Source organism: Sorghum bicolor, chromosome 5, assembly GCF_000003195.3.
Source record: "Sorghum bicolor cultivar BTx623 chromosome 5, Sorghum_bicolor_NCBIv3, whole genome shotgun sequence".
Taxonomy (NCBI): domain Eukaryota; kingdom Viridiplantae; phylum Streptophyta; class Magnoliopsida; order Poales; family Poaceae; genus Sorghum; species Sorghum bicolor.
Genome location: NC_012874.2, coordinates 62644182 through 62664228, shown reverse-complemented (window position 1 = coordinate 62664228; position 20047 = coordinate 62644182). Strand labels below are relative to the sequence as shown.

The window sequence follows — 20047 nt, the reverse complement described above, 5'->3', positions numbered from 1 at the left end:
CTAAGAGGTGTAGCACGAACCTCGTCCTCACTAGGACACCACAAGAACCTACCCACAAGTGAGGTAGCTCAATGACACGAGCAATCCACTAGAGTTACCTTTCGCTCTCCACCGGGGAAGGTACAAGACCCCTCACAATCATCGGGAGATGGCCACGAACAATCACCAACTCGTGCCAAAGCTCCTCCGCTGCTCCAAGCCGTCTAGGTGGCGGCAACCACCAAGAGTAACAAGAAAACCGCAGCTAGAACGATCCCCTAGTGCCACTAGATGCAATCACTCAAGCAAATGCACTTGGAATCACTTCCAATCTCACAAAGATGTATAATCTATGAAGGAGATGAGTGGGAGGTGTTTGCTTAGGCTCACAAGGATGTCAAGTAGTCAAGAATGCCAAGAGAGTGAGCCCCAAGCCGGCCAAACACGTATTTATAGCCCCTCAAATAAATAGAGCCGTTGGCTCTCTCACTGGGTCTAACTCGGGGTCACCGGACGCTCTTAAAGGGGCACCGGACGCTCAACACCTGCGTCCGGTGCTCCAACGTCAGCCGCGTGTCAGAGTCTAACGGTAACCTGCAGTGCACCGGACGCGGAGCAAGTTACCACCGGACGCGTCCGGTGCACACCGGACCCATGCGCAGAGAGCTCCGCAAACTCGCACGGTCACCGGACGCAAGCCACCGGACGCACCTTGAGCGTCCGGTGCTCACCGGACTCACACCCAGAGAGGTCTGCAAAACGGACCTCACACCGGACACGGACCACCGGACGCACAGGCCAGCGTCCGGTGCCTATCGTCCGGTGCCTTACCCTAGCTGGGCCAGGCAGCCTGCACACCGGACGCTCAGACACAGCGTCCGGTGCCTCTGAGCCAGCGTCCGGTGAGTGTTTCTCGGTGAGAAACACTCCCGCGACTTCTCTAAATTTCCCACCGGCGCAATAGAAAAAATGCACTTCATTTTCTCGAAAAGCGCCGAATCCCCGAGCTTGAGGAACCCATCCTCTCTCTACTCTTCAAACTCCACCTCCTTCTCAAAGTGTGCCAACACCACAACGTGTGTACCAACAAGTGCACGTGTGTTAGCATTTTCACAATCATTTTCTTCGAAGGAGTTAAGTTAGCTCACTAGGTTCTAAATGCATGCACATGAACAATGACACCTAGTGGCACTTGATAACCGCTTAGCCAAAGAATTCCCCTCTTTATAGTACGGCTATCTATCCTAAATGTGATCACACCCTCTATGGCGTCTTGATCACCAAAACCAAAACCCTAAGCAATACCTTCACCTTGATCTCCATAGAGTTTTGTTTTTCTCTTTCTTCTTTTCCAAGTTGAGCACTTGATCATCTTGTGGTCATCACCATCATCACCATGATCATCACTTGCTCCATCACTTGGCATATACTAACCTCATTAAGTCTACACACACTTATTATGGAGGTTAGTACTAGGGTTTCATCAATTATCCAAAACCAAACTAGGGCTTTCAGTGGGGCGCCCTACACTTGAACTCGCAACACAAAGGACTTGTAAGTGAAATTTCTTGCCTGAAAATTTTGTACAGTTGCAGCTTCTCTAGTCCAGAAATTCAGATGTTCCAAAGTATCTTACCAGAACCAGGTGGAAAATATTGGGTCAGAAATAGGCACAAAAGAATGAAAGTGAACCCCACCCATGATGGGACTAGCAAGTGATGAACATAAAAAAATGTCAGAGACAAATTGACAGCAGCCAGCACTCTCATTCAGAGCAAAAGGCTACTACAGTTACAAGCTTTAGCAATCACCATGCTGTGTTTCAGACCTAGCTAGCTGCTACCTGGAAAGTCATGAACATAAAAAAATGCCAGAGATAAATTGACAGCAGCCAGCACTTTCTCATTCAGAGTAAAAGGCTACTACAGTTACAAGCTTTAGCAATCACCATGCTGTGTTTCAGACCCAGCTAACTGCTACCTGGAATGAACTTCTCAAGATCAGATATATAGGGCCGATACACAGAGCAGTCCAATTTTCATGACCTTGCACATTTCATCTTTGAACTGTATGTTGCCATTGCAAATATATAGGGCCGAGATAGTCAAGCAGTGTTTGGATATGCTTCTGGATATACTTCCAAATCAGGACAATCCTTTTAGTCATTTTATTCTCTGTCACTGTTGCTGGAAAAGAAGATTGATGCCAAATAAGCCACTTGTACAGATGATACATTTTGCATTAGAGACCAACCATAATCTATTAGACTATTACTACCATAAGAGCTGATAAAAGGGAATTTCTGCTTGCATATAAGAAGAGAGAAGTTTCCTTATACACAACAGAAGCTGGCATAGTTAAATTAATATTACATAATTTAGAGACTCCACTGTTAACCATTCAACCGTGCCCCCTCCACTTTTATCCGGGCTTGGGACCGGCATTGGCAGTGTTAAGCACCCACCTACACTACCCCCTAATGTAAACAAGAAAATAAATACAAACAACTACCGAGCAAAGATAACCACATGCAACTGAAAGCAAATGCAGTCATCATCAGGAGAATATGCCTAGATCCAAAGAAGCACATTTAAGTGAAATTCATTTAACAGTACTCAAGTTTGCAATCAGGTGACTTGATATGATCATCGCCACACCAAAGCAAGGAAGCACTCAAGTTTGCAATCAGGTGTATACACATTGGTCCAGATAGCCAGCAGATTCAGGTTCAAGTTACAGCCATCAGGTGAAAGCGAAACTTCCAACTAGCTTTTGCTGTTTTATTTCATAGCAGTAATCCAACACTACGATGAACAGAACAGATATCATAATAGCAATTCAACACTGAGGAACAGAGATATCATAGAAGTAATTCAGCACAGGGAAATCTCCAGCCATCAGGTTCTTGCAGGGAAAAGGACCAATTCAGACAGGGACAAAGACCCCGATCCGCTATTCTCGGTGTTTCTTTGATTGTCTACCAGAGTTCATCAACTTGAATAGAGAATTTAGATTAGCCAAATCCAGTCTTCCGGCGGCGGCGCGGCACCCCAGGCCACAGCGGCGCCTCCTTGGGCTTGGGGGACACGGTCTTGGCGAACGACGCTGACACCAGCTGCAGCCGCGGGGGCAGCTTGAGCGGCAGCGGACGCGCGTGGCCGCTGCTGTCGTGCTCACCGCCAGTGTCGCCTTGGCGAACGGGGCCACCGTTGGCAGCAGCCGGAGCCGGAGCTGGAGCCGGAGTGGTCGCCTTGGGGAACGGGGCCAGCGTTGGCGACGCCTCCTTGGGCTTCCCGGGCGCCTCCTCCCAAAGGAACGGCACGGCGACGAGCGAACGGCGCGGCGGCGTGTCCGGCGGGCCCGAGAACGCTGCGTCGGCGCCGGCGCCCAGGACGGAGCGCGCGCGTCGCTTGCGGCCGTCGGTGAAGAACGAGAGATTTTTTTTCTGAGGAACGACAGTGGATAGGTAGTTGGGCTGGAGTAGGAGTGATTTTGGGCCCCTATTCTATGCAGCCCAGCATGCAAATGAAATAAAATAGGGGCTCAATTTACATGTTGGGATGGAGTTGCTCTTAGAACATTACTACTTTAGCTAAGATTCGACCATGACCTAACGTGACTTTGGTTGTAGCAAAAATTTAGTATGTGTTTGGCAAGGGTCTAGATTTCCATAAAGACGTTTTAGATCCAAATTCTCTCAAGAAATATTTTCAGTGATGAATCGAATCACTTGGTAAAATTATTTGGCTGGTAGGCTAGATTCTAATTCAAAAATTTTAATAAAATATAAATAAAAGTATATTTTAGAAAAAAAAATGAACTATTTGTTTTTTGAGAGATAATTTGAACTATTTGTTGACAAAGATCCATTAGGAATTTAGGCATTTTCATGTTAAAGTTAATCTAGAAAAATAGTAGCAAATTTGTGATGACAAATATGTGCACATGTGTGATTTTACTACTACTCAGATTAGCAGCAAAAATGTTCATGAACCATATACTAATCACACGGAAATGAGATTAAATTTAACCAATTGGAGAATAGAGATGTATTTGAGGAGGCATTCAAGGTATCGGTGGCTCTATTCCAACTCATGGTAAGTTGCTCGAAGTCGTGGACCACAGTCGGTGTAGAAAGATGTATGTAGTGTAGTTCCTCGAACGTCCACCGAAAAATAGACAATCTGAGGAGGAAGAAGATGTCAACAGTCACCACGTGATTCTTATAGTTCCAAGTCTTTGAATAGTTAAGCTATACTTTTACTTGTTTGTGGGTTTGTCGTCCGTCCCTATGGCGGATGCTCTAGTAGAGGACTCCTGGTAAAGATAGATGTTCCTAGTTGACGCTAGAGTAGTATTCGCTAGCGTAGATGTGGTGTTTAGGCTATGCCTCGTATCCCACGGTTGAGGGGTAGGTGGCAGGTGGTGACAACCCTATTCGTCCTTCGTAATCTCTCATGTTCGGATATGGCGTAGAGCTATAGACGAAAGTACTTGGCAGACCAAGTATATGTTGGTGCCCGAAGTAAGCAAATACAAGTAAAGTTTATCTTCTCATTGATCCAAAATCCATAGGAGTCCGTCTCTACCCTTTCCAACTCTACCCCTTGTGTTGTCCTTGGATGAATTAACTAGAAAAAATACCTCTGTTTCCCGTGAAAATACGATACCTTGAATACCATCTGGTGAAAGCGATAACGATAATTCCGTACGTTTGCGGATTCTCTTTGTAAACATTAAGAAATACCGACACATGTGTCGCGCCGCAAGGTGATCGATGATCCCACAGCGTTGCGCAGTCCAAATAGAAATGGAAAAAGTCTACATAACCCCCAAACTATCTAGGGTGGACTACTTTACCCCCGAACTATAAAACCGGTCAAATAACCCCCTCGAGTGGTTTTGAAGGGTGGTTTTGTCTTTTTCTTTTTTATTTATTCTTGCTAAATCTTTGAAAAATCGTAATAAATCATAAAATGAAAATTTTAATTTTGTTGGACTCCTGATGAGTTGATCTACACAGTGAATATATAATATGATATACTTTAGTACAAAATTTTTGCTGTAGCTTTAAATCTATGTTTTTCTGTAATTAATTTGAATAATTCATATATGCAGTTCCTGTGGTCCAATTGTGGTAAAAGTTTTATGGTGGGCTCATTATTGTATGCTTGAACTGTGGTAAAAATTTGATACTCATTGGATCACGTATAACTTAGTTATAAACAGAACATAGATTTAACAAGAATAAAGCTAAATAAATTGATAACTAAGTTATACGTGATCCACTGGGTATGAAACTTCTACCATAATTCAAGCATACAATAATGAGTCCACCATAAAAATTTCACCATAATTGGATCATAGGAACTGCATATATCAATTATTCGATTTAATTACAGAAAAATATAGATTTAAAGCTACAACAAAAACTTTATACTAAAGTATACCATATTATATATTCACTGTGTAGATCTACTCATCAGAAGTCCAACAAAATTGAAATTTTCATTTTATGATTTTTCTATGATTTATTATGATTTTTCAAAGATTTAGCGGAAAATAAATAAAAAAGAAAAGACAAAACCACCATCCAAAACCACTCTAGGGGGTTATTTGACCGGTTTTGAAAGTTCAGGGGGTAGAATATCCGGTTTTATAGTTCGGAAGGTGAAGTAGTCCACCCTTGATAGTTTGGGAGGTTACGTAGACTTTTTCCAAACAGAAATATTGTCGGGGCGTTCCTAGTAAGGCTTACTGAAGAGAATGGTTCTCCTCTGGCAAAGCTGCAACATGATGTTGTTGAACGAGAAAGCGAGGCACCGCAAGTCCTCCTGGGACAATCAGGGTCCCAAGTAGGCATCAAGCTGGTACTCTAGGCTCTCGTAGTCGAAGGCAAGGAGCTGGTCGCTCCCAAGGGCGTGGGCCACCGGGGTGTGCAACTGCAGCTCCTTGAGGGTCTCAACAACTATGTCGAGATCGTCGGAGCAGAGGGGTCAGATGGGGGCGTGAGCCTGCTCCAGTTCTCCCTCTGCAGTGACGAAAAAGTTTAGGTGCTGAATTTGTACCATCGGTTGCTGCCCGCATGTAGATCTCGTAGCCCGCACATTGGTTGTTGCCCCCATGTAGATCTCGTAGCCCGCACAGGAGTCCCATTGGAGAGAGGGAGGGAAGAAGAAAACCCAACCACCGTCATCCTTGCCCTATGACAAACCTCTTCCATTGAGCTCTGGCGGTGGCCGGGTAGAGGAGGCATGAGGAAGGGCTTGGCGGTGGCGCAAATCTGTGCTTCCCAAATTGCCCTAATGAGAAAGCGACGCATGGCTGACCTATTTAGTTTTTTACCTGAACAAGATATGCCTATGTGTTGCATTGGAGCTATGAATCTTTATCCCCATCTATGGCGATCGATTTGCAGAAAATAATAAAAACCTAATAACCTCAGTACTCAACGCATGAGTTCCAAGGACTTCATATTGGACACGGGCATGTGGATTTGGTCTTCATATTGGAACCGGATAGGATGTAGCACATGAGCTCCAAGTGGAGGATGATTTGTATTAGACACGGATTTATGAGCAAAGATCAAGACTTAATGTCATTGGGTAGATGAGTTATGGTCTTTTTAAGGTGTAGGGAGATTAGATGTTAAAACGCTTTAAGTCCCACGGGTCCTATCCCAAATTGTGAAATCTCTCGATCCCCTGCACCCTCGTCTCTCACGTCATGTATCTACCACTTATTCAGGCCTTGTTTAGATCCAAAAACTTTTTGCATTTGACTACTGTATCACTTTCGTTTGTATTTGGTAATTAGTGTCCAATCATAGATTAACTAGGCTCAAATGGTCTCATGATTTACAGACAAACTATGTAATTAGTTATTTTTAATCTATATTTAATGCTTTATACATGTGCCGCAAGATTCAATATGATGGAAAATCTTGAAAAGGTTTTAGATTTTAGGTGCAACTAACCTCAGTCTCGAACTGAATATGACAAGTAAAATAGTTCCATTATTAGAAAAAAGACATGGCCGGAGGCTTCTTCTCTAAGGAAGATGACATATGCTCCTACTGGCTAGCGGTTTGGGACGGTGGATGCATGGATTTTCTGTACACCGCGTTTAGGCTTATTATATATATATACCAGTTCCAGCAACAAACGCGGCTGGAATATATAATAATACTGCATGGTCAGTCCGTCACCATGGCCTTGGTTTTCCGAGCATCGCGCTGCACTAAATAAATATAAACAATCCTCATAAGGTGACCCACGAACTAATTCTGTGTATAAGTATATACTTTGATCAACAAACACTTGTCGTCATTGGCGCGCGAAGTCAACTGGTACCGTGACAACAACTCCCTGCAGTTGCAACTTGCAAAGGCGCTAGCTTCTTGATAATGATAAAAGAGATGGGTGTTTTTTACGTGTTCTGGAGAGCCTTGGGAAAGCTTAGCTGCTCGCCGGCCGTCGACGTACGGATACATGTCTGGGGCGGCGTTGACGGCGGCAAGCTTCGTCGGTCGCGAACTCTCTGCCGGCGTTCATCACTGAAGTGTCAGGTGTGCACGCTCTCCCTGGTCTCCATGCATCATCGCACATTCCTGTGGTGTCTTGCTTTTATTTCTTGTTGTGATATGATAGCTAGAAAACCAAATTGCTTGGGAAAGAGTTTCTTGAGAATGGTTGTGATATGATATGATATGATAGCTACAAAACCAAATTGCTTGGGAGAGTTTCTTGAGAATAATTTTATCGGAAAACATGCATGACGGCATATGAAGAATTTTGGGATCTGGATCTTCTAGTTCCACTAATAATGGAGGAACACAAGGCAGTAATCTTGACACTGGAACATCTATGTGTTTGTTGCTTTAGTATTCCTCGTGAACCAATACGACAAACCCATACAGCAATACAATGTAGCTGTTTGGATGCTTCATAATAAGATTTAGGATTGGTACAAAGTTTTTTTTAGTTAGAAACGGAAAGAAAGGTAGGAGCACCTTTGAAGACTGGATCGGCAAATTCACCATTAAATCCTGAAATAATATTTGCTCCCACAAAGAGTCGAAACATAAGGTGCTATACTAAGGCTCTTCTAACCATTGGGCCCTTTCACAGCCTGGGCCTTATTTACTTCCATCCTAAAACCTAATTTTTTTTAAAATTCTCCGTTACATTAAATCTTTAGATGCATGTATGGAGTATTAAATATAAATAAAAATAAAAATTAATTGCACAGTTTGGTCGGAATTTACGAGACAAATTTTTTGAACCTAATTAGTCCATAATTGGACAATAATTACCACAAACAAATGAAAGTGCTATAGTGTCGTAAAATTTTTCCCTTTAAGAACTAAACAAGGCCTTGGTATACAAAATTTTTGGTTGTTTGTTTATTCTTCTCCTACATGAAGCGCAAGGTACACGGGCTGAGCCCAAATAGGGTCTGCAAGCACTCGAATCCATTCTGGCGCCCCAGGGACACGTATTTGGCCTTCTGTGTCACGAGCCTACTCGAGGTACCACCAGTCCGTGTTGCTCCTGGTTGGCAACCTCTGAAGGAGCGATACTGACACTACCTCTGTCCCAGAAGACTACATCATGGCTGTTTATAGAAGGCGTTTAAAAATGCCTTTAAAAAAATTTTTTTAGGCATACTTAAAAATGCCTGCTATAAACTGGACTTAAAAAGTCTTTTGAGGCATTTTTTTCAAAACGCCTTCCAATATCAACATATAAAGGCATTTTGTAGCTGCCTATAATAATTTTTAAAGGCATTCTGTATAAGCCTTCAAACACTGATAGAGGCATTATTAAAAATGCCTCCAAAACCAAATCATATGTAGAAATTTGCTAGTAATCAAAACAGCAACATCCATTGAGAAATTAACCAATGAAAATAAACGTTAACAACATGATCCAAACATTTAACCTTTCAGGCTATACACAGTTATATTTGTAACCAAACACAATCAATAAGGTTGAAAAATAGTCAATTCAAATGATGTTCCAAGTCCTGATGTCTAGGTCCCCATTCCTGATGCAAGTTTCTTTCTCCTTTTATAAGAGTGTCCACATCACAGCTATATATATACATATGTAAGTATAAATCCATCTAAATATACTATGTTGCCACACTACTGGCCATCAATGTTCAGGAACCAAATTATGTTACTCCTGCTTGAAAATGACATGCCCACATCCAGCTATATACATGTCTGTTGTCCTCACTTGTCAATTGCTCCTGCTTGAAACCAAACATGTCCCAATGAGTGAAGGTATATACACAAGATTTGGACAAGAATTACTAGACATAGGTTTACGTTTCTAATAAGGAAAAAAAGGTAAACAGGAATGTTGTTGTTTACCTTATCAAATATATAGCATGACACGCTTGGAATAAAGAGGGTTAGATCAGTACATTACATCTGGTATTTTATTATATACCAATACCGTAGAAATCAACATACAAAGACTAGCTTGAAATTAAATGCCTATAAAAGAGTCACAGAAAAAATGACCTCTCCAACACCCAGGAAAAGGTAAGTGTGATCTGCCAATGAACCACCAAGTAGTGTTTGGGCTGCAATAAGCCCAGCAAGAACCACAGAAGCTGTTCCTGCAATATATAAACATTACAAATTTAAGAAATCACTTTTTAATAAGCCAACTTGTATTTAATCTTATTTTGTAAATATGGCACAGTAAGTCACTTGGCAAACAAGTTATAAGGCATCAAATAATACTACCTGAATATCATCATTGAATACAAGGTGAGTGGTGCCATATCTTGCAAGGAGATCAAAAGCATTATGGTTGGCAAAATCCTCAAACTGCATGATAAACAATAGTCAGGTAAAGATGTAATAGTGTCTCAGATATAGAAGTGCAAGTCTGGGATTACTCATTTGCCAGCTGCATAAATTTCTATTCCAAACTTAGCTCTGATAATGTATGGAGTATGTGCCTTACCTGAATGAGCACTTTTTCCCCTTAGTTTTGTTTCACAGCACTCATAAATTCTTGCAGAAAATCAGTGTACTCCTGAGTAGTACAAAAGTGACTAATTAAGGACTTCAGTTTGAACTAGAACAAGATAGGAAAACAAGAACATGTTGATGTCCTGTTACACCAACCTGGCCCGTGGCTCTTCTTTGTCTCAAGCCAATGTAAAATTCGTCATTAAGCAGCTCCTCATTATTTGTACCAACATCCAATGTGATTGGCAAGCACTACAACATTATTGATATCATTTATGTATCAAGAAAAAAGCAGTCTGAATAACAGCACAAAGGTAGATATGAAAAGCTTACAGCAGATGGACGAACTCCTCCCAGGGCAGTGTAAAGGGAAAGTTTGGCAGGAATCCCCATTCCCTAAATAGATGCTATCTCAATCAGCATAAAGCCTGGGAGATTGCTTGTCATCAATGCTCAATACACCTAGAACAAGATGCTACCATACCTGGCATCCGAGATCTCCATGCCCCAAAATCCATTCACCATCAGTAACAACAATAACTTGAATGCTCCTCTCTGGCCAGTTCTTCAGCACCTCAAGGATCTTTCCCCTGCACGACCAAATAAAACACCATATGAACCTGAACAGGCAATGGCATTCTGAAGACAAAAAAAATCCATAAAGAAAAACTTACTTCTCCTTCAAACTGATATAAAGACCCTGAGGACGACTAAAAATGGATCCATACTTTTGGCAGGCTTCGCCTACAGTTGGTGTGTAGACGATAGGAAGTAACTCCTCCACATTGTCAATAAGCAGCTTGTAGAAAAGCCTCTCATTCCCTTCCTGTAATAAGACGGCATGAGAGAAAAGTATAGCCCACGATGGCGGAGACGAGAGGACCGTCGCGAGCTGCGTCGCAATTTTGGGGAACGATTGGATACGGGTGTACAGGATGCCTTCTCTCTCTCGTGGGTACAGGATAAGGCCCAATCGGTGCGTGTGATAAGAGCAAGTTTAATAATACAGTCCATTTGCTGGCTGTAAGGTAACTTACAGCCTTTAGCTATTCACTATTAATACATGGCCCACTTATCTCTCTCACAAAGTTTCTTGGTTTTTGTGTCTAAGCTGGCTGTAAGCTTACAGCCTGCTTCTCCTCTCTCTCCTCCCTTCTCTTCTCCACATCAGCATTTAGCCAGCTTACAGCCCACCATAATACTTGCTCTAAGCCCGTGTCTCTCTGTGACCGAGTAGCAGGCCTAAATGAAAGTCAATCTACATGCTTGTATGGTTGTACCAAAGACTATATAAGACATTTTGAAAAACGCCTCCAATGCTCATATAATTAAAGGCATTTTTGAAATATGCCTCTAATGCTCAGATAATTAAAGGCGTTTTTTTTATTTTAGCCTTTAAAAAAATAGTTTTAAAGGCCATTTCATAAAAATGCCTTTAGATAAAAAGAAATTAAGGCAATTTAAGAAAGATGCCTTTAACAAAAATGTCTTTAATTAAAGTACGTGTTGTAGTGAGAACATGTTATTATATTCGATCTTGTTTTGTCCCAATTCAGAATATCATAAGTTATAGTTTGCAACTAGAATCACCATACTTAAGCTAAGGTGTACATGCAAGTTCAAGACATATGAAGTGCTATATAGAGAGAAAAACTATAGAAATGGACAGAGATTTAAAAAGTGCAGTAGATATAAGTTCATCAAAATTGGATAAATAATTGACATATTTAACTTTTGTAAAGTATTTGATGCATATCTCTGATCACAAATAGCTTTTTTTATAACTTGTATAATGTGCTCCTAAAATCCTCAGAATTGGTGAGTTTTGCTATTATTTTCCAGTACAAATCTACACCTGAATCTTACATGACCATACAGATGGCACGCCTATTTTGACTTTTAGTTTCTCTTACAGTTATGTTGTCATTTCTAAAAACAATAGCATCTCATGGGTATTTCGGATACAAACCTATGCAAGTTTTATGTCTTATGGTTGTACATAATTTGACAAATTATTGGTCAAAGTTTGAAAATTTTTACTTTTCCATGCATAAAATATTCTTATTACTATTTTGGTATGGAAGGAGTATTGTCGTAAATAAATGACTTGTTTCTGTAACCGTAGGGAGTACATAGTACCTGTATGGATATATAACATTAAAGAAATGACAAGCAAACAAAGGGAGTGTGCAATAATAAGTAACTTTGATTATTTGTGAGTACTAAACAGACAAACTTCTAATATACTATGTCCTCTTATATTTTGGCTAGTAGAGAAAACCATATGTTGATGAATTAGTACTCCCTCCATTCAAAATTATTACACGTTCTGGTTTAATAGATATATATTATGTATCTAAAAAAGCTAGAACGTCTAATAATTTTGAATGGAGGGACTATTATTCTATAGCCCGAAAATCCTATAGACATGTGTTTCTTACTGTTACAATGCCATACTGAGATTTTCTTACTCCCTCCATTCAAAATCATGTCCTTCAAGTGTGCTTTACAAAAACATGTTTTCTTACTGTTACACAATGCCATACTGAGATATTTAATAAGTTGTTTTCTTGCAGGGTCTATACTGACATTTTGGACTATAGGATCTGTGTTTTGTTGGCATGGATTCAAACATTCAGTTCATGACTAGGATGAGTTTCACCGAAGATGAGATTGAAGCAATTACTAACAACTATGGCACACTTATCGGGATGGGAGGATTTGGAGAAGTCTATAAAGGGGTCCTTGATGATCACTACTATGTAGTTGCAGTGAAGAGATATATCCGTGAAAATTTGAGGAAAGAGTTTATGGAAGAAGTAAGCATCCATAGTCAAATGAGCCACAAGAATGTGGTGAAGTTCATAGGCTGTTGTGTGGGTAAAAGTACTCTAACATTGGTAACTGAGTATGTACCTAAGGGAAACCTCGACGACATACTGCACAGTAGCAGTGCTGCAATTCCCTTGGATATAAGATTGGGTATTGCTATAGGGTGTGCGGATGCATTGAGCTATATGCACTCTATGCATTTATCAATTGATAGCCTTATTTGTCATGGTGATATTAAGCCGGCCAACATACTTCTAGATGACAATTTTACAGCCAAAGTATCTGATTTTGGGTTGTCAAGGCTTCTTTTGGGTGGAATCACTCAATATGCTAGCAAGGTAATAGGAAGTATAGATTACATGGATCCTGTATTGATGCATACAGGACGACTTACTCCGAGGAATGATGTTTATAGCTTTGGAATAGTTCTCCTGGAATTAGTAACTCGGAAAAGAGTAAAACAAGGTGATATGAATCTCATTGGAATTTTTGAATGTGCAAAGGGGGAAGGGTTGAGGAAACTATTTGATCCATCAATAGCAAACAAGAATACTATTAAGATTCTTGAAGAAATTGTGGATCTAGCAATGGCGTGCCTGAGACTTGACATTAAAAATCGCCCTGAAATGAATCATGTGGAAAAACGTCTTCGGGTGCTTAAAAGAGATCTGAAGTGCAGACAAGAAGCTTCTTCGCAATCCATTTTGTCAACATACCATTCATGGCACACAAAAGACAAGCAAGAGAAACCACAGCTTAAGAAGAGTGGTAGCTTTTTCAAAAGAAATGCTAGCAATGCTAAGATTGTATCAGAATTCAGCAATGTAAGAAATTTCACAAAGGCGGAGTTAAAGGAAATCACAGATAATTACTCACATATGCTCAGTGGAGGTATGTCAGCTAAGTTTTATAAAGGAACACTTGAGGACAACACGGTGGTGGCGGTCCGGAAATTTCATGACACAGACTCTCAAGAGGCATTCATCAACGGAGGGATTGTCCTTTCTCAAATTGCCAACAAGAATAATATTATCAAGCTTTTGGGTTGTTGCTTGGAAGCCGAAACTCTAGCTTTTATATATGAGTATGCTGATAAAGGTAGTTTACTGGACATTCTGGGTAGCCAAGAATATCTCCCACTAGATCTACGTCTGAGGATTGCAATTAAGACTGCAGAAGCATTACAATACCTACATTCATCAGAAACTGGTATAATTGGACATGGTAGTGTTTCAGCATCCACTGTACTTCTCCATAATAACTTTGTACCAAAGCTCACAGAATTTTCAGGGTCTTCTAAGCTTATCATGGACAGTGGAAGTAATGCTGGTCAGAGTGTAATTAATAGCGTTCTTCTTGAAAAGGTGCTTTACAGTGACCCATCTCGTTATAAGACTGTATTGATGAATCTGGAAAGCGATGTATTCAGGTTTGGCGGTGTTTTATTGGCACTCGTTAGTAGGGAAAACAGTGTTAGTTTTGATGAGCTTATTGTCGAATTTACCGAGGCTTACCAAAAGGATAACAGTGGGAAGGCAATGTTTGATAAGGATATAACAGCTGAACAAGATATTGCTGCTCTTGAAGAGATGGGGAGGTTGGCACTGAGGTGTACTATTTTGAATGCAGACGAGATGGCCAGGAGGCCGACAATGCAGGAAGTGGCGGAAGAACTACGCAGGATTAGGAGATGTTGCAAGCCGGGCACGAGCGCAGCTCCACATGTAACTGAAACTACGGCTACAGCTGCAGCGCCATTGGAGCCAAAGCTACCAAACCTGATGCGTCACTTGTTTGGATATCGACGAATCTCCAGCACTGATCCTATACGTACAAGCTAATTCTAAACAATGCGAATCCAACTAGGATATGTGATGTTGTCATTTTTTCTTTCATACAATGTTTTCTCTAGACTTGTTTATGCTTCCAGATGTCAGAATTGTATATATATATATATATATATATATATATATATGATATGTTCGCTTGCTAAAACAATGCCTGCGAGGCTGCGACTATGGCATCCAGCTCTCTTTAACACTCCGCAAACAATGCCCATAACAATGGCATCAGCTGATAGAACCTTCTATAAATTAAAATTAGAAAAAGTTTATGTAACCCCTCTAATTATTGAGGGTGGACTACTTTACACCCCCTCCTCCCAAACTATAAAATCAGATCTTCTACTTCTTGAACTTTCTAAAACCGGTCAAATAACCACCCAAACAGTTTTGGACGGTGATTTTGTTTTTTTCTTTTTTATTTATTTTTGCTGAATCTTTAGAAAATTATACAAAAAACATAAATTTTATTCGACTCCAAATGAGTAGATCTACACAGTGAATATATAATATGATATGCTTAGTACAAAGTTTTTATTGTAGCTTTAGATCTATGTTTTTTTATAATTAATTGGAATAATTCATAGTTGCAAGTTCTACGGTCCAATTGTGGTGAAGTTTTTACGGTGGGCTAGTTATTGTATTCTTAAGTAAAAATTTTATTCTTATTGTGTCATGTATATACATAGAACCACTATACATGCGGTTCCCAACCCCTTTCCACAAGCGGATTGGAGAACCGTCTGCGCTGGGTGCCTGTGGAAATCAAGAGTTTCCACAGGCGGGTAACCTAGAACCGCGGTTCAGTTATGCCACCCGCCTGTAGAAATGTATTTTCTATAGGCGGTTATCATTACATAACCGCCTGTGTTAAAATTTTTAAATATCCCATCAATTTCTAAATTTTCCCACCAGATCCTATTTTTCATTTTATATTTTAATATGTACATACAACATATATATATATATATATATATATATATATATATATGCACACACACACATATATATATATATATATATATATATATATATATATATATATATATATATATATATATATATATATATATATATATATATATATATATATATATATATATATATATATATATATATATATATATATATATATATATATATATATATATATATGCACACACATAATATTGAAACTACTAAAGCCTAGAGATCATGTCAACTATTGCAACATGCAATTGATTTATATATATACTGTTACTTTATACATAAGGTTACATTATCATCTAACATTTCAAACAACAACCTGTGAAGATGAAAATCTTCCACTTGTATATCTATCTAATTTGTAGACCTCGGAGCTAACATTAAAAATAAAGACAAAATCGTAAGTAATAATTCAAAAAATAACACCTAACAACTAAATCAAATTGACAAGGTAGAAAAACACCATTGATGGAATCAACTAAATATATACCTTGATTCACTAAAATAAATTTGAGAAGGAAACATGGAAATGGTGAGAGGAGGGGCATCATCTTAAGCAACCTCGTACATGAAAAATGCATATTGCATAATTAAATCAAATTTATATAAAAAATAACATCCTAAACAATATAATTTAAAAAACTAAAAAGAAAACTTATCTTTCTCCCTCTTTCTAAGCATGGAAACACCATTCATGGAAACCACTACATATATATTTCTTGGATTCACTAATTAGAGAAGAAAACATAGAAAAAGAGAGAGGAGAGACATCATCTAACCATCTTAAGCAACCTCATTTGAGCAAATATAGTCCATACCTAGCTATTCTACTCTCTCTCATGGGGAAACCCTAGATCCAAAAAGTAGCTCAAATTGAGCAAGAGAGCACAAAAAGAGGCATTAGAGGCATCAACTAAACTTTCTTAGCCACCTCCTTCTAAGAAATGAAGATCAAAACCTCCTCCCTTGTATTTTAAAAAAACTGGACCTCCAAGATGGGCTCCAATGGAAGGTGGCTGCGAGCTACAGTTCTGCCCGAGGAGGAAGAAGGGGGCTGCGAGGGTATTTATAGAAAGAATAGCACAGACGGTTTGCTTAAGGAGCCGCCTGTGTAAATCAATTAACACAGACGGTTTACATAATTGAACCGCCTGTGTCAATGAAACATTTACACAGGCGGTTCATACAAAAACTGCTTGTACAAACCTATTTACACATGCGGTTTTTAATTCTTGCCGTACAAATTTACAACATAGGCGCATTATAACTAAAACCTCCTGTGCAAAGTTTTTGCCCCCGACGGCTTAGAGCATCTGTGTACTAGTGTTAGTTATAATAAATAAAGCAATGGTGGATTTAGTTTTATTGTTTCCAAGACTTTGTAGACTTGGATTCCTAATGAGCGGTTTTATTTCATTATTTCCATGTCAAAATGCATGAGTTAGGCTTTGTTTAGACCCAAAAAGTTTTTGGATTTTCACATTTACAATTAATGAAAACATATTTTAGTTGACACTATCAAATTAAATGTATTTATAAAAGATTCGGTGTGAAACCACTAAATTGATTTTAATTATAAAACTTGATATATTTATATTAAAAAATATAATATTTTATTTAATAAATACGTGTCATGAAAAATATCAATGCTAACGTTATCAATCGACTACATCGGCACTGGCCCATCGTCAAAAGAACAAACTATCACATTAGTATTTTATATTTAAATTACTGAGTTATATGGCTTTTTATCATAAATCCGATTATATAAACATTAATCAATTTAGCAATTAATAATTTAATAAAACATAAACATGTGACATTGAGAAACATTGTTACTAACGCGTACTTTTCGTCGTTATGAATCTAATGTAACTTGAATGGGATAAAACGGAGTTAAAACAGAGAAGATATGGCCTAAACAAACTAGTGTATTTTCTTTGTATTTTTGGATTTATTTTTCTAAAGGAAAACAGCAATAATACTTGCTTGACGTCATGGTGACATCAACATGACCTCATCAAGCTAGCTAAACGGATGGAGTGTAGGAAACTGCATGCTCGTCTCAACTGTGGTCTAGGGTCTCGATAACAGAGGCACACGGATGGAGCGTGACTTACTGCGAACGCAATTGGAAGTCTCAGATGGACAGGATAGGTTTGGTGGAGGAGTAGGGCTGGTCAGAACAGACGGCAACTTAACCTTCCTGCAGATTACGGCGACGATGTGAGACATACAGAGACCGAAAAGGGGAGGGCAGGAATAGTACCTGAGGCTTCTTTTGCTGGTTTTTGAAGCATGGCAGGTGGCTTCGAATTGAACCACAACTAAGTAGCTAGAGAACCGATGGAAAACACAGCGACGCTTGCGAGCTTGCAGCAAGGCGGCGGGTGCGCTAGGGTTATACCTGGGCATGCAGCCCGAGCCCGTGAGCACGGCCCGAAGCCCGGCATTTTGGCCCGGCCCGGCCCGAAAGTCATTGGGCTCGGGCTGGCACGGCACGGGGCTGCAGGCCGTGCTTGGGCCGCACTTCAGGCCCGCGGGCCGGCACGGCCCGGTCCGTCAAATAACAACATTGTATAAAATAACTCATTTTAATATCTAAATCTATTCTCTACATCTGTCATATGTATTTGAATGTGTTCTTTATACTGATGAAGTGATGAATTGATGAATGTGTTTGAAATATGCTTTTAAATCTGTGTTTATTGATATGTTATTGTTCAACGGGCTATGGGCTGGCCCGGCCTGACGGGCCCGCCCGGTACGCAAAATGGCCCACGGGCCCGTGCCTGGGCCGGAGGTCAGGCCCGCAGGCCGGTAAGGCACGGCCCGCAGGGCACGACGGGCCCCCTCGGCCCGTTAGGCAACGTGCCGGGCCGGCCGTTGCCCAGGTATAGCTAGGGTTAGAAAGGTGCAGCACCTGGGATAGTCGGCTTATATAATGAAGAGCAATGGCGCGGGCAGCTCCAAGTCCACTTCCATCACGGCTCGAGAAAGGAGACGCGGCTCGCGTGCGGGGCGGGCAGCTGGGCTGCGTGAACTGGATGGACAAGCACGCCAGGGGGGCCAAATATAGAAGGATGGAGTTTTTCCTTTCTTTTTATACCATGGTGAATTCTATTTTCAAACCCGTTTTAAATTAGTTTTGAATCAGTTCAAATTTTTGATTTCGATCAAACCACTCAACCAAAATAATTCATATCTCAGTGGCATGAATGCATCACAAATGTTTCTACATCCTATGATGAGTTTTAGTTTAATTAAAATATCTATTTTACTATATTTTAGGAGCACAAAAATAACAAATTAAATTGTTTTTCATCTATTTCCAAAAAAGCAAAATTTAGGGTGTTACATTATTCTTTTTTATAAAGTTAGTCAAACTTAAAAATAATTTAACTGACATAGATTCTAGAAATTAATTATTTTATATATATATAGAAAGAGAGAGAGTATACCACTTCATCGGTAATTTTAACTCAGGAAATGGAACGATTCATTCGTTGTTGATTTCTTTTGATGGATTAAAAATGCTTCGCCGTCATCTTTTCATTAAACTAGGTGAATTCTCCACGCGTTGTTGTGGGGTTTTCTTAAAAATAAATCATTATATATATAACATGACTATATGATATCCAGTATATTATGTATGTATACATACATATGAATTTGACTTGCATGTATTTTATTGTATTAGATTTAATAAAAAAATTGCTAAGCTAATAGAAGAAAAACTAATTTTTGTTACATTATATAGAAATTGGTGATAAAACAAATTGTGTATGTACATGATTTGTATGTTAATAGATTAAAGATTTAAAGTATCTCACATGATATAGATGATATGATTATTTTTTATAATTGATATGGAATGACATAGACTTAGTGGAGAATGATATGAACACCTTGCATGAAGAGGTAGAATATTTAGTGGGTCACTTAGTGGGGAATGATGTAGATATCTTGCATGAAAAGATAATTCATCTAGTAGGATTTAACTTTATAAGAGTATATGATATGATATGATATGATATGATATGATATGATATGATATGATATGATATGATATGATATGATATGATATGATATCCACTGTTCGATACTGATTTGTTGTGAGACAAAAATACTACTGAATGACTGGCAGATTCGGCTGAAAGGAATCGTTGTAACTAAGTTTCATTGAGTTTGGTTCGTGTTGGCAACTATGAAGGACGGGTTTTATTCCGATGAAACTCTCTTCTCCTATGCACCTTGCCAATTCAATAAATATGTTGCTGTGTCACAACATTAAAGGAGAAGAAACTCGAGTAAAATGCACCAACAGCCTCTGAACACTTGACAAAAAAGGGTATTATCTAGGTCCCCAAACTCCTAAAAATACCCATCTAGGTCCTTAAACCTGACACATGGTACGTCAAAGGTCCAAACAGATCCA

General features: G+C 39.5%; 1 protein-coding gene and 1 pseudogene across 1 annotated transcript; one reads left to right on the top strand and one right to left on the bottom strand.

Moving 5' to 3' along the window:
* LOC8058619 (probable serine/threonine-protein kinase PBL6) lies at positions 7322 to 14731 on the top strand. Its single transcript, XM_002450919.2, has 2 exons — positions 7322 to 7546; positions 12547 to 14731. Exon 2 carries the CDS (start codon positions 12592 to 12594, stop codon positions 14641 to 14643), a length of 2052 nt encoding a protein of 683 aa, XP_002450964.1. The 5' UTR covers positions 7322 to 7546; positions 12547 to 12591; the 3' UTR covers positions 14644 to 14731.
* On the bottom strand, positions 8897 to 10955 carry LOC8058620 (annotated as a pseudogene).